The sequence below is a fragment of the Nycticebus coucang genome, chromosome 17 (genome assembly GCF_027406575.1).
Source record: "Nycticebus coucang isolate mNycCou1 chromosome 17, mNycCou1.pri, whole genome shotgun sequence".
Classification (NCBI taxonomy): Eukaryota; Metazoa; Chordata; class Mammalia; order Primates; family Lorisidae; genus Nycticebus; species Nycticebus coucang.
Window position 1 is genome coordinate 38947882 of NC_069796.1, and position 15228 is coordinate 38963109.

The window sequence follows — 15228 nt, forward strand, 5'->3', positions numbered from 1 at the left end:
CTGAGTTCCACACGAGGGGAGTGGACACATGCTCAGTCATTGCCCCACACACCTCATTCAGGCTCCTCAGCAACCTCTGTACTTCTCCAGCATCTCCATGTGGAGGGTGCAGGTGTGGGGGGTGGAGGACAATGGACATTTCACTTTAATATTCTTTGGCTGTGGACAGAAGTTCACTCTGCTTCCCAGCTGACTTCTGGACCAGGTTGTTCTGAGGTTATGGGTCCTGACTGTCTGAAGGACACACAGGAACAGGGCAAGGTCTAGATCTTGACTTCATACATAGACCTTGGGTTTAGAGGGAGAACAGGGTCAGAGAGGAGAGAGGCCTTCCACTCCCTGAATACACAGCCACATTTCAGGTCACCTGAAGCCAGGCTGCTGGGCCTTATTTTGATGTGTACAGAACAGTGGGCTAGGAGAATGGAGTGAGTGACAGGCCAGGAACTGCCTTTAATTCACTACGTGACCTCAGTCAGATTACTTCCCTTCTTTGAGCTGAGCATCATCTTCTTACCAAAAAGTGCCCAAAGCAGTTTCATTTGCAGTTCTGGCATAAGAGGTTCTCAACTCTCCCAGTGTCTACAACCATTGTCCTAGTGGCCCCAGCAGCTCTAGCCCAGGGGTAGGGCCACAGGAAGTGCTAGCAGTGTAGTCCTGGCGCAACTTCTCCAGATGTACTACGTTGTTTTCGTTATTTGTTCAGAAATTGTGCTATTGAGTCTACAGTTCACAGGATTGATTGGGGGTGGCAGGACTATTGTAAAAGCAGATCTTGTGGTTAAGCCTGGGGTAGAGGTGGGATGGGCCTGGGCTCATCTAGGAGATGTTACACTTACCCTGGGGCTCCCTAGGCTTTGTCACCTCTCAAGGGCTTGATCTTGGCTCTGGGATAGCTGCTTGGTTTTGTCCAGAGGTGGCCTTTCTCACAGGATAGTGGCAGTCAGCCAATTCTCAGCCCCATTCTGGCATCTGAAACCTTTACTTGCATAGCTCAGACCTTTTAAATGATTAAAAGCTGCACTTCTAGAGATCTTGGAGTGGGGACCCACACATAGGTCAGCGAGCTCTCGCACCCTTTCTAGACGAGTCCATGTAAATACCTGCCCCTGTCTGGAGAGCTGTGGCAGGCTGAATGGTTGGTCAGTTGGGCAGCAGTCAGTGGAGGTACAGGTTAGTGGGTGAGTTGGCTGTCCAGCTCCCAGTCTGTTCTGCAGAGTGGTGGGTATCTTGGGACTCTGAACCAGAGAGAGGAACAAGGACTTGGGAGACACGGTCTCACCTGACTCAGCTTCACTGAAGTGACAGAAAGGCCAGAGCTGAAGCTGCAGGAAAAGGAGGCTGAGGAGTAGGGCCCTTGGAAGGGCCCTTGGAAGGCCCTTGGAAGTAGGGCCCTTGGAAGGACCCAAACTTAGCAGGCAAAGGCTGCTGCTGCTACAGAGCCTGGGCCAATGCCATGCCAGTTGTCCCAGACCCTTCTCCTCCTCCCCACAGAGGAAGAGCTAAGTGGAAGACGTTCATGGCCTCTTCTGCCTTGACCTCCAAAGAAAACTATGCCTTCACCTCCAAAGAAAACTATAGACCCTCGATCACTTCTGCCCTGATAAGGTCTGGAAGGACAGAAGTTGGGCGGGTTCCCTCTGCTGTTCCTGGCCATCCCTGCCCAGTGCTTACTGGGCTTGAGCAAGGGACACAGTGCCTCCACCTTTAGGACATTTTTGTTCCTTTAGTGCAGCCCCTCTATACTGAGTAGTAAATGTTCCACCCACACACATCCAAGAAAGGCCAAACTGAAGGCTCAGCAAGTTTTGTGTTCTCTCTGCCCCTGCATGAAGGGACAGGAACCATCTCATGACTTTCTTCAGGTTTTACTTATTTGGAAAATGCTTAAAAATTTCCCTCTTCTTTCTTGCCTCTGGCAGGGAAAGGGCTCTTCTAGCATCTTCTGAAACCTCCCATTAGGCTGACTGGCCTCCTTCTGTTGGTCTAGGTGCCCAAGGTGGGCAAGGGCAGCCAAGCAGAGGCTTTTGAGTCCCTACCCCTAGTACAGCTGGCACTGGTGACACTTCTTTGGAGGTACTGTGGCTGTGGTGGTCTTAGCGATTGAGGGTCAGCCCTGAGTGTTCATCACTTGTTCAGGCCATGAGGGATTGGGATGCTGCCTCACTTCCTGGAGCAAGAAGGCTGCAGGCATCAGAAACATCTGGGGGGCTCCAGTCTATTTTTGCTTCTCATCTTTTAGCTCTCTTGGGTTGGGACTGGGTACAGATGCATACGCAAGGATCTACTATCACGTCACAGCACTTGATTAATCATTTTAAAAGTCTGAGCTATCCAAGTAAGGGTTTCAGATGCCAGAATGGGGCTGATTGAGAATTGAAGCCTTCACCAGAGAATGCCTCTGCTCACATTTCTTGCAGGTCATCCTGCCCTGGCCCCTATGAGGACAGGAGCCCCAGTTGTCCATTGCATCACCTCTGGGGTTGTAGTCAGGTAGTCCTAGATCCTGGGACCAAGGCAACTACTGTTGGCCAAGGTTGTAGTGGGAACTCATGGCCCTGGAGAAGATCCTAGGGCTTGGTGGACAGGCAGTTGGTCACAAGAGACTAGATGCCTCCGGCATCTTCCATTTATCTTCTCTGCACAAAGGCAAGAGGTAGGTGAGTGTCCCTGCCAGAAGTTGCTTAGCTCTTCCCAAAGCTGTTATGCATCCAAGACCCCGGGCTTCCCTGGGCCAGTCTGGGCTTCTGGATCACTCCTGTATGCTCATATACTTCTCTCCACACATTCCCCACCCATCTCCTATACTTGCTTCAGATGGCAAAGCTCTGGGTACCTGCCCCTCTGCAAGCTTCACACTGGGCTGGGGCTAAGACTTGTAAGGTTGGTTCAAAGAACTGACTATGGCAAGAGGCGAGCCACTGAAGGGATCCCTGGACCTGACCCCACCCCAACTGCAGTCCCCCAGGAATGGAGTATCCCTATAGAGCCTTCCTGCATGGGTCCAGGGTGCAAGGGTGGTACTAGAAAGTGAATGGGAGAGTCAACCTTGTGGCTTGGCTTGTTTATGAAAGGAAGCCAGTGTGGAGCCAAGCCTTTGTCCCCAAACTGGCCACTGGGGGGCACTTGATCTCCAAGAAGGAGCTTGATCTGAGCAGCCACTTCTTCCAGGGCTGGGCCTTGATTGCCCAACTTGCCCAGAAAGGCAATACCCACACTCCTTGTTCTTTTGACCCCTCCCCTTTTTTCTTCTTTAAAAAAGAAAAAAAAAATACTACTTTTTCAACAGTACTCAGTTTAGAGAAAAGTTGCACAGTTGTATTCTGCATACTGTTAATTGCTTACAGTGTCACTGTTCTGCCCCCTGGTTGTGCTCTGGCTCATCTCTGGCTGTGGAACAGCTGGGTTTGGGCCATCTCTGCCCCAGCTCCTGCTGGGTGACTAATACTGCCAACTAAGCTTCAATGAGCAGGGGACCACTGGCTTCAGGTACCCAGGTTGTCATGGCCTTGGACTCTGGAAGCATGGGTTACCAGGCAAGGTAGTATAGTTTTCCTTTAGATTCCCACTGTGACAGGTAGTATAGTTCTCCTTTAGATTCCCACTGTGACAGGTAGTATAGTTCTCCTTTAGATTCCCACTGTGACAGGTAGTATAGTTCTCCTTTAGATTCCCACTGTGACAGGTAGTATAGTTCTCCTTTAGATTCCCACTGTGAAGGCACGCTCCAGATGTGCAGGACATTGGACCCTATGGTTTAGTAGGGCATCTGGGTCCCATAGCAGGTGCCCTGAGGAACTGTGAGGTCTTCCTTAAGAGGTTTCTCCTGGGCCAGTCTCTCTGTTGGGTGATTGAAAAGCAAGGAAAACACAGATCACTCCCACTTCCAGCCCAACCTTCACCCCCAAGACCCCATTCTCCCAGCAGCCTAGGGTAGAGGTTGTGTCCTCAGCTAGTTAAAGGGGAAAAAATCATCAGAGTTTCAGAGGACTTGGTGCTCCAGGAACTGACTCAGGTTTCTAAGGTGGGCACTTACCACCCCCGTCGAGGCTGACGTAGCCCTCTGGTTTGAAGTCCTCTGTTTGTAGCCACTGACTGTTTCTAATCTCTGTCAACATTGTCTGGGAGTAATGAGCTCAAAGTCCAGCTTCCCCAGGTTTCAGAGTGTCGTGTAAAAGAAGCCCTGCAAGGTCAAACTTGACTAAACTGGAGGAGAAAGGTGATGGAGGAAGAAAGACTGGGACTTTTTTGCTTCCCTGACTAAGCTGCTTGAGGTTCAGTGGTTCTGACAGAAGAGAAGGGCGCAGCTGCTGTGGGATGAGGACAAGGGGAAGCAGTGAAATGAGCGTCCTGATACTTGTCTCAGGGTGACTGTGAAGATGGAGTAGCCCAGGTCTAGACAGCCTTTGGCACAGGTCCTGGCACTTGTGAACTTCTCAGTAAATGGTAGTTTAGGAGAGACTTAGGACCACTCACACAGCAACCAGCCTTGAGCCCAGTCTCTGGCCTGAAGCCCTGGGAAGGCCTGTGAGTGAATCAAGCAGACTATTTCTAGAGCTGACAGGGGAGGGGGACCCTTCTGCTCCAGGGCAGAAGTTCCAACTCTCTGGCAAGGAGAATACAAGAAAAAGGTTAGCCAAGGGGGTCTGCAGCCCCTTGCATCTTGGTTTCCCTTACCCGAGGCTGCTCATGCAGATCTGGGGAACAGACCTCAAACAAGTCCTCAAATGGAGGTACCAATGCCTGGCTCTCCTGCTGCAATGACCCCACAGCCTGGGGTGCTCAGTTGGTGGGGCAGGCTTTGGCTGGGTATGAGAGAATGCTTTGCCATAGCCCCAAGTCACCTCTGTGCTCGCTCTTCCTGGTCCTTTTTCTATCCCAGTTGGGCCTGAGCAAGATGGGCTTGCCAGAGGTTTTAGAAGAGCCATAAAGGCCTGAGTTCAGAGCCTGCCCTCTGCCTGGTGATATGTACGTGAACAAAAGAACTTTGCAAGTCCTATACCTGTGAAGTAGCAGTGATGGCAATATGTATCTCAGGATGATCAAAAGGACTAAATGAGGTAATGGACCTTATGAAACGTCAGAATGAATAGGTTGTGTGTCCTTCTTCCCCAACCATGTTTCCCAACAGTGGGTTGTCTTCTGGGCCCAGAACAGCCTTGTGTGTGTTGCTGAGTGGGGCCAAATGAAGTGGGCTGGGACTAAACCCGTGCTGTGAGAGAAGGAAAAGGAACATCTCTGTGGAGAGGAGGGTGGCTGATAAAATGGGAGGACTTGGAAGCGCTCCCTACTGACCAAGCCCATTCTAGCTACAACACCAGGCTCTAGAGAGAGGCTGCCAAGAAAGGAGGCCTAAAAATAGATAAAAAATACAAAAAGAAAACTGCCAGAGGAACTGGTTTAATTTCTATGATTCAAGCATTCATGAACTTAGAAAAAAAGCTAGAATCATTACTGCTTATGAATTTGATGTTGATGGCTGCTGTTTTGAGAATTTTTTTTTTTTTTTTTAAGTGGCCACAGGTCAACTATCAGCCATTTAGAATATGTCCTTACCGGAAAAGCAGCTAATGTTGGCCGCAAGTCAGCTGACAAGCAGAGGGTGGTTGGGGTCCTTCTTGACCTGTGGATTTGCTTAGCACTCAGATCTCTTAATAGAACACTTAGTCCTAACAGGGCTCAGATTTCCAACTCCATTCAGCCATCCTGTCCTGTGGGACCAGTTTTTATCTCTGCCTTTTTGTGACTAAGTATAGAAGTTGGGGGCTCATTCTGAAATTGTGTATTCCTCAAGCAGGAAAAACCCTGGCTCTTGGTTATTCTTTTAGGGCTTAAAGCCCCCTTTTAGGAGATTTTAATTCCCATTCCTCTCACTCCTGGGAAGTGGCTTAACTAACTATATCTAAAGAAATACCCCCCAGCAAGACATGATTGCAAGAGGGACTTTACCTAACAATTGCAATCAGTGTAACTGGCTTATTGTACCCTCAATGAATCCCCAACAATAAAAAAAAAAAGAAATACCCCCCAGAAATACCCTCCCCATGGGATGGAGGTCTATAAACCAAGTAGTGTTAGCCGCCACCTTCTGCTTTAGTGTGGAGTCATTCTGTAAGTTCCCTAGTACTTGTCCCTGTGAGGAAGAGCGAGTCCTTAGTATGCAGTGGTAGGAGGGGGAGAGAAAGGAGTTGATGAGCTGAGCCACCGTCCTCCATTCATCATCATCAATGACAGGAGCCAAAAGGCTGCGCCAGTCTGCCTGAGGGTTCCACTGCTGTAGCCCCCCCCCCGCCCCGCCCCCCCCCTTAGTCCAGAGAAGCTCACTTTGCAGGTCTGAGGTTTACCCCAGTTCATTCTCCCTCTTCTCTTCTCCCCGTCCCCCTCCAGTGTATGTGGTGGAAGACCAAAGAAGAGATGATGTGGGACCATCAACCTGCCTCACAGCCTGCTGGACTGCTCTCTGTTGCTGCTGTCTCTGGGACATGCTCACCTGACCAGGCCAGCCCTTCTGTCCTGCCACTCTGCTGCCACCTCCTGTAGGTGTGCCTGCCCCCATGTCTTCTGACTGCTGTAATAATGACTAGCTCTGCACAGAAACCTCTTCCTTCAACACTATGGGATTCTAGATTAGTGGGGGTTGCCGGTGTTTAATTCAGTGACTTGATCTTTTTGATGTTTGAAGTGCATTTCTTATCAATCTTTAACAAATGTGCTAAATGATTCCTTTTATTGGCCAAAGGCTTAGTTATGATATATATATTTATGATTTTAAATTATACATTCAAGGTAGTGGCAAAATGTAACACACCATGGAATAATTTTTCTCTGCTAACACTCTATGTTTCAATAAATTTGTCCAAATCTCACTTGTCTAAATTTATTCCAGATATAACTTGAGCTGCCCTGAGTCTGTTTCTACATCTCCTGGACTCTCAACTGTTTTTAACTATTCATCTGCCAAGGCAAATGAGGATCTCTCACCTAGTGGCCACTGTCCAACATGTGAGGAGGAGCCCATCATTTTGCCATTAGACAAAACAGTGTGGGTGCTCTAAGGTGGGCAGGTTCTGACACCAGGTGTCCTTCAGGTCGTAGGGCCCCTTGGTATGCTAACATTCTGTCCCTGTCAGAGATGGGCTCAGGCAGGAGTATTTGCCACTTCAGCTTGTACTTGCCTTACCCAGAGCCTAGCAACAGAGCCTTTTGGTAACTAGGCCTTGCTCCCTGGAAGGCTGGGAATCCAGTCACAAGGGTCCAGACCAGAAGCTTTCTTTTCCTGCCGTCCCCTCCCACGCCCTCACTCCAAATTAGTCAGCTGCATCACTCATCTCATCTTTGGCCACAGGGTGGTGCTGAGCTGCCATAGCAGCAAGTCAGTCAGATTTTTTTTTCCTTCACCCAATGTGCTGGGCCCAACCCGCACTGCAGCTCCCTGTGTATTTTGCCTACCTTCCTTCCCTCTGAAGCAGTGATGTGCTTCTAAATGTTTAACTACCAGTTCTCTCTCCAAAAAAAAAATCATGATTTTTAGTATCTCCTAATTCAGTTATAAATGCTCCCACCATGCCACTGAGTTCAATCATGTCAGTGATTGTGGAGTTGGGAAGAAAAGCACAGGAATGCACCATTAGGTGGTATTTTCATCACCAAGACACAATACTATTAACCTCATTGTGACTGGATAATCGTCAATGTAGTACTATAATTAGGAGGGGATGAGTTTTGAATATTTATTTTCCTTGTTTTTACATAATTTGCAAATTTACATAATCTTTGATAATGGCTATGTTTAAACAACTGGCTTGCAACAAAATCCCTTAAAATTGGATAATCAGCTCTCCTAAGCTGGGATAAGTCAGCTCAGCACATCATTCACTGTCCCTGAGCCTCTAGGACGCCTCAGGATTATAGAGTCCATCTTACAATGTTGGCCAAAAGGAGAGAACTTTCCTTTGGAATGTTTAGAAAGAAGCAGGGAAAAGAATCTTTAGGCAGAAGGTACTAGAGGGACTGTTACTCTGTTCACTTACATTCAGCTGTGAACTTAAACTTGCTTTCTTCCTCATCTGTATACCACAAATACATAGAGGCCCATAAGCTGAGGGTTTAGTTAAAGATACAGGGAGAGAAAAAAGGACAAGATCACACTCCCCAAGGAAGGAAAGACTCCAATGCAGAGGGAGCAGGAGCAGGAGCTGAGGTGGCGATAGCCACTGCCTCTCATTCTGTCATTGTTCCTCAGCTTAAGAAAAGCATATTAGCAGAATGGGACAGAGGCCTTTTATTGGTCTGATCAGTGTGCATGGTGGTAAGTTCAGGGAGAGCTTCCCTCTCTGTCCTGGCTCCCCCCCTTCCCTCTCCTAAGAGTTTGTGACTCATCCTAGAAGAGAAGAGTGCCTAGGCAGGGTGGCAGGCAGAGCCAGGGCGAAAATTACAGCATTAGGATCTGAAAGGGGCTCAGGATGATGTAGAAAATGTGAGGTTGCTAGGCCATCCAGATAAAATGTCCATCAGAGCAGGGGTCAGGAGGAAGAGCTTCCCCTGGAGGCTCCCTACTGGGCCCTTCGTGCCATCAGCATCTCTCGGATGTTGTCCTCAGCTTCCTTAACGCTTCGCTCCAGGTAGGATTTTTTCTGCTGCAATATTGGAAAGAGACAAGGGTTAGGAACAGGGTGAATGGACCAGGCTGCCAGACACAGGCTTGATGCCTAATGATTATGGCTTCTCTTTGTGATGAGTGACTTCCAGGAGCATATTCTGCAGGGAGCCAGGGACATACCTGTGTCCTAATACTCCTCTATCCCCAGCCCACAGGCAGGGTGAGGGATGGCTTGGTATAGGCAGAAGAGTTGCTCTTCCCCCCAGAAGGAAGTAGACTCTGAAAACAGGCATCTTGGTACATGAAGTTATTATACCAGACAGATAAAAGCCAGGAAATTCCAGGACAAAGCTCCTGCCCTGTAACAGACTATCTCCTTTCACGGTTTTCCATGGCCTAGGCCAGGCGCCTGTAGCCACTGGGGACGGTGCACACACTCCTCTGGTTAGCAAGACCAGGCTGCTGTGAGTGCTGCAGTGTTGAAGCATATGTCTTCCTGAGGCGGATGAGTCAGGATGAAAGCGGCTTTTCCAGTGATATTGCTGCCTGCCAGGAATCCAGGCTGGTGACACACAGTGTAAAACAGACCTTGTGGAAGTTTACCTCCTACCCCATCTGGATCCTAGATTAAAAATCTCAATTTACACAAAGAACTTTTACTACTTCCAGGAGCCACATCTGGACAAGGATTATAAAAGATTAGTCAAAGGAAATGATGTCTGTAACATTGTTTGCCCTCTGCTCACCCCAGAAGTATGGTGGCTTTACCATGGTCCCTGTCCTGAGGACATAGTTGTGGCTATTTTCCCTCTAAACAGACATGAAATGAAAGCTCCCTTTTTAAGGAATACTATTCATGGCCTGAAGGAATATTTAAAATTATCACATCCCAGGGTGCACACAGTCTAAGCCACATTGGAGCCAGTAGTGCCCAGTCTGGCTCAGACGGTATAGGTGCCCCCTCCTACCCCCACTCCCTTCACCCAAGTAGCTGGAGACTCAGTTTGACTCAGGAAAGCCAGGGGACACTTAGGGCAGAGGGTAGGCAAGGTACACACCACTGTGCTCCAAGTGGTATTACAGCCACTGTCTGACCCCCAACTCTGAGATGGGAAAACCAAAATGAATCCCACTCTTCTTGAGGCCTTCACCATTAAACCTCTCTGAAGCCCACGACATACCCCTGCCTCTTAACTTAGCCCACTCTCTGTCCAGATAGTTATTAATACACTGAGGGGCTTTTTCCTATAGAAGCCAAAGGTTATGGCATACATAAACCTTTATCAGTTGCTACGTGAACCTCTGATTCCTGTTTGTCAACTCTTAAGTTGAAATTTCCCTAAGGATACAAAGAGCCCTGTCTCTTTATTCATCTCCCATCTGTCCACTGTGTACACACAGTTCCTTACAACACAACAGAAGCAAGAAATTCATAGTGGCCATGATAATTCAATGGCCACAAATGTATGTTGTTGCTAAGGAATTTTGTTTAATCACACTGCTGATTAAAGTCCTATCATTGTGATAGAGTAGGAACTTAAACTTCCTTTAATAAACAACTCTTAGACTTTACCTATGGTGAGTTGAAAAGATGCAGATATTGGAACCTGACACACCACTAAAGAATGTATGTGCCCTGGGTGTCGCACAGAGGGGAGCAGCAGCTTGATAGTCCCATTCGCCACCTGGGCACTGTATGGGTTCCAGCCCCACAAGAACATAGGGGAAAAGCTAGGGCAGTAAGCTGGCCTCTCCTTCTGCAACAGCCAGCCAGTGCCCAGGGACCCTGATCTATTGAAGTCAATCTCTGCCAACTTGTTACCACAGCTGGCAAAATCATAAATTTGGAACATCAGCAAGAGCTTTTCTGCCCTACTGCCCAGGCCTCTGGCCAAATTCAACTTTAAAAATTCTTTATTCTTCTAGGTTTGGAATGTATTGCTAAGAAAAAAAATTATAAAAACGTTTTTTAAATTCTTAACATCTTTTCCTTCTTCTATTTTCATGAAGTCTTTAAGTTTCAAAAATACAAATGAGGGCAGCGCCTGTGGCTCAAGGAGTAGGACGCTGGACCCATAGGCCGGAGGTGGTGGGTTCAAACCTAGCCCCGGCCAAAAAAAACAAACAAACAAACAAAAAAATATAAATGAACTTATCTATCATTTTTTGTTTTTGTTTTTTTGAGATAGAATCTTGCTGTATTCCCTAGGATGGTCTCCCAACTCCTGGCTCAAGCAGTTCTCCCATGTCAGCCTCCCAAGTATCTGGGATTACAGGTGCACACCACTGTGCTCAGCTTCTATCTTTAAATCTTTAATTAGTTTAAATAAACTTAATGGGCATTTCTTTAAAAATAATTCCAATAGATGGGAACCTGTTTTCTGAGTATATTTCAAAAGGTGTCTCATACTCAAGCACATTTAAGCACAGAAGTTCTCATTAACCTAGACCAATGTACCTGTTGTAGGTTAAATTGTATCAGACAAAAAGATACACTGATGTTGTAATCCTGGTACCTGTAAATATGACCTTATTGGGATATAGGTCTTTGCAGATGTAACTAAGATAAAAATCATACTTGATTAGAGTAAGTACTAAATGTAATGATTAGTGTTCTTACAAAGCCATTTGAAAACACAGGGATGGCGGCGCCTATGGCTCACTGACTAGGGCACCGGCCCCATGTACCAAGGGTGGTGGGTTCAAACCCGGCCCCAGCCAAACTGCAACAAAAACAAAATAGCCGGGCATTGTGGCAGGCTCCTGTAGTCCCAGCTGCTCGGGAGGCTGAGGCAAGAGAATGGCGTAAGCCCAAGAGGTGGAGGTTGCTATGAGCCGTGTGAGGCTCCGGCACTCTACCAAGGGCAGTAAAGTGAGACTGTCTCTACAAAAAAAAAAATAGAAAAAAAAACCCAGGGACACGGCTCAGCACCTGTAGCTCAAACCGCTGGGGCGCCAGCCACATACACCTGAGCTGGTAGGTTCGAATCCAGCCCAGGCCTGCCAAACAACAATGACGGCTACAACCAAAAAAATAGCCAGGCGTTGTGGTGGGCACCTGTAGTCCCAGCTACTTGGGAGGCAGAGGCAAGAGAATCGCTTGAGCCAGGAGTTGGAGGTTGCTGTGAGCTGTGATGCCATAGCACTCTACCCAGGACAACCGCTTGAAGCTCTATCTCAGGAAAAAAAAAAGAAAGAAAACAGGGACACAAACACACAGCGTGTTTTTGTGCTGATGGAGGCAGACTGGAGTGATACAGTCACCAGAAAAGGAATGCCAAGGATTGTCAACAACCACCAGAAGCTAAAGGAGGCAAGGAAGGTTTCTTCTTCAGACTCTTCAGAAGTAGCGTGGCCTTGTAACATGTTGATTTTGTTGGTCTTTTTGCCTCCAAAACTGTAAAAAATAAAATTTCTCTTCCTTTAAGGCACCAGTTTGTGGTAATTTGTTATGCAGCTTGGGAAACCAACACAATACCTGAAATGAAGGATGATGGTCCTAGAGCCAAGAGGCTATCTAGAGGCTCTTCTGGACTCAAAGGACCCCATCTTGCCTTAGACCTCAATGCACTGAATGCGCTCTACTCATTAGGGTCAGATTCTGGACACATTCTGAGGCAATGCTAACAGGTTTTGTTGCTTGGTTGGATGTTGGATGTGAAAGAAAGATTGAGGATGACACACAGTTTTTGTCTAGAGCAGTGGTTCTCAACCTTCTTAATGGCCACATTGTTACAAATGGAACAAAGGGGTCGCGACCCACAGGTTGAGAACCGCTGTTCAGAGCATTTGCATGAATGGAGTTGTCATTTATAGAAATGGGAAGACTGGGGTTCACAAAATTGTTGACTAAGAGTGTTAAGAACAAGCCATGAGACTGAAGGAAGAATAAGTTTGACCTAATCATTGGTTCTTGATTTTCTTTATCTTCTCTGCCAGCCTCATTTGGGTCAATTCTACCAGAATTGTTTTGGGATTAAATATGATCCGACCTTATAAACTTTTAGAGACAGTTACCCAGGCTGCTGATATTCAAAGTGGTCAGAGCTACAGCAGGATAGGGCTTTTTGGGTCCAGAAGAGCCTCAGGATGACTCTGTCTCTGGGGCATCCCTCATTTCGGGTACTGTGTTGTGCTCATTTATAAGGGCACTAATCCAATCCCTAAGAGAGCTCTGCCCTCCTGAGTTAATCGCCTCCCCAAAGACCCTGTCCCCCAATACTATCACCTTAAGAATTAGGATTTCAACATATGAATTGGGGGGAAACAAATGTTCAGACCATGGTACTTTCCAACTACTCGTAGCTGAGTGTCTGACATCACCCACAACAATTCTTGCCTTCACTCTTCAGCTGCAGCCACAATGGCCTCATGTGCTTTTCCCCTAATACTCTAGGTATGTTCCTCCCTGGTCTCTGCCCTTTGCCATGCTCTCAGAGCCCTCTTCCCCACATTTCCACATTACCTGCTGCGTCATTTCCTTTAGGCCTTTCTCAAATGTCACCTTATCTGCCAGGCCTTCTTGCTTACATGCTGCCCCATACACTCCCTGTTACTCTTAGCCTGGCTTTTCTCCATAGCACTTACCACCATGTAAAACAGTAATTGTCTGTCTGGCTTCCCTCATGAGAAGGAAAGGTCCACAAGGGCAAGACTTTGTTCTGTCCTGACATAATCCTAGCATCCAAAAGAATGGCTGCTACATTATAGGAACTCAGCACTTGTTGAATAAAGTACATTTAGGGCAGGAACTGATGCCTTACTGCTGTACTCATACGCACACTGCTTCTTTTTAGTTTTGCTTTCAACATGAATAAATGAGGAACACCCACCAGAAGAAACAAGGGCAGAAAATGACCATTCTCTTTCAAGGTATCAGTTTTAGGCATTGCCCTGTAGCCTCTACACCATGATATACATAGATTTAAAACTCAAACCCATCACCACAAAACATGTTAAGCATTTGAGGTGATATGTTAGCTAGTTTGATTTAATTATTACATTTATAAACTGTAACTCACTTTGTACCCCATAAATTTATACAATTATAATTGATCAATTTACAATAAAAAATAAAATTCAGGGTGGCGCCTGTGGCTCAAGGAGTAGGGCACCAGTCCCATATGCCGGAGGTGGTGGGTTCAAACCCAGCCCCGGCCAAAAAAAAAATAAATAAAATAAAATTCAAACCTCAGTTATCCCAGCAGGACCTTTAAAGCCTTGTTCCCATGAACAGAACAGGCCCAGGAAGTCCCTTCTGGGGATAGGCCCTTCTGCTTTAACAAGTCAGTTTGTAAAACTAGAAAATAAACCATCCCAATTTCCACGTCCTGGACTCTGAAACTCTTGAGAAACTGCCGTACAGCCTCAACATGGCTAGAAGCTACAAGGGGACAAGGACTACTGTGAAAGCTCCACGGGGCATTTGGAACCATGTTTTCCACCAGCATTGCTGGTCCCAGGGAGGCATTTGCTGTCCTTACCGCAGCGCTGTTCTATCTTGCTGAGCAATTTCCCTCAGACTGCTTTCCCTAGGAAATTTCCCTAGTGGCATCAAACCACAAAGTGCTGGGTCCAGTGACATTCTTGCGGGGCCCTGTCCTGCTGAGATTTCCTGTGGGACTCAGCACAGCCAGGGAAACAACATTGCTGGAGTTACTGCTCCCCAGGCTGACATTCTTTGTTCTGGGAGTCAGACCAAGGGGCTGGTGTTTCGTTCTCATTGTCTCACAAAGGAAAGAAGCGCAAGTCCCTAGAACTTTTCTGATGTGACACAATCTCTCAGACTCCTGAAGTAATTCATCTTGTGACAGTATCTCCATAGACTTTCTTCTTTTCTTAGGAACTTTGTTTCTGGCTCTCCTCTAAATCAGTATTTTTTTTTCCTGTCATGTCTTAGGATGTAGAAAATGTTTTCGCCTCTCTGACCCTCTTTTTTCCCATTTGTAAAATGAGGAGGATTTGGACAATACCAGTGAGTCCCTCACACCCCTACCCCACCCCACTTTTACTTTAGCCACAGAACCTTTCTCAAGTAAACAGTTACCTTTAATACTAAACAAATACAACAGGTAAAAAGGAGCTCAGGGAAGGAAGACATGGCAGATAAAAGCAGGCTGGCTTGCCTCCTCCCAACCCAGGCTAGGAGGGCAACAGACAAAGCCGGTTCCCTTCTGTGCTTCATGTTCTATGAGAGCTGCGCATTCACAGATCCTGTGCCCCAAGTCACTGGTTCTGACTCTGAATTTGACTTATCCTGGCCCCTTACTTGCCCCTTCTGCTGAATTCATAGCTTCCAGCTTCTGCAGACCATGCCAATTTCAAGCTCTATTATTAATCAAAAAATTAAGAGCCCTTCTCACCTCTGTCCCCTGACTTCCAAATTAAAAACCCAAGAGCTGCACTGACTCTCATGTTCAATCAACTGGAAGAACCATAGAATGGTCATTGGGTGCCGGCTGCCCACAGGGGCAAGTTTAGCAAGAAGCCAGGAATTTACTGAAGGCTGGGGAGACATTATGTCTTGGCACACTAGGGGGAAATGTGGAAGAAGACAGGAAAAACGAGGAAAAAAATAAAATGGAGGCAATGAGAGGGCACAATCAGAGATGTCAAAAAGGGAAGTAAGA

At 47.1% G+C, this 15228-nt stretch overlaps 2 protein-coding genes across 6 annotated transcripts in view; one reads left to right on the forward strand and one right to left on the reverse strand.

The window, feature by feature from the left end:
- The window catches only part of CYSTM1 (cysteine rich transmembrane module containing 1), a 138516-nt gene extending 131650 nt beyond the window's left edge, over positions 1-6866 (forward strand). For all 5 annotated transcript variants that reach the window (XM_053566495.1, XM_053566496.1, XM_053566493.1 and 2 more), the window contains exon 3: positions 6388-6866. In XM_053566495.1, coding sequence (XP_053422470.1) covers positions 6388-6494 — 107 coding nt within the window. In that variant the 3' untranslated portion in view covers positions 6495-6866. The remainder of the gene's footprint in view (positions 1-6387) is intronic.
- A 1391-nt stretch (positions 6867-8257) lies between these two features.
- PFDN1 (prefoldin subunit 1) overlaps positions 8258-15228 on the reverse strand; it is a 67757-nt gene continuing 60786 nt past the window's right edge. Inside the window, exon 4 of the mRNA XM_053566490.1 lies at positions 8258-8636. Coding sequence (XP_053422465.1) covers positions 8553-8636 — 84 coding nt within the window. The 3' untranslated portion in view covers positions 8258-8552. The remainder of the gene's footprint in view (positions 8637-15228) is intronic.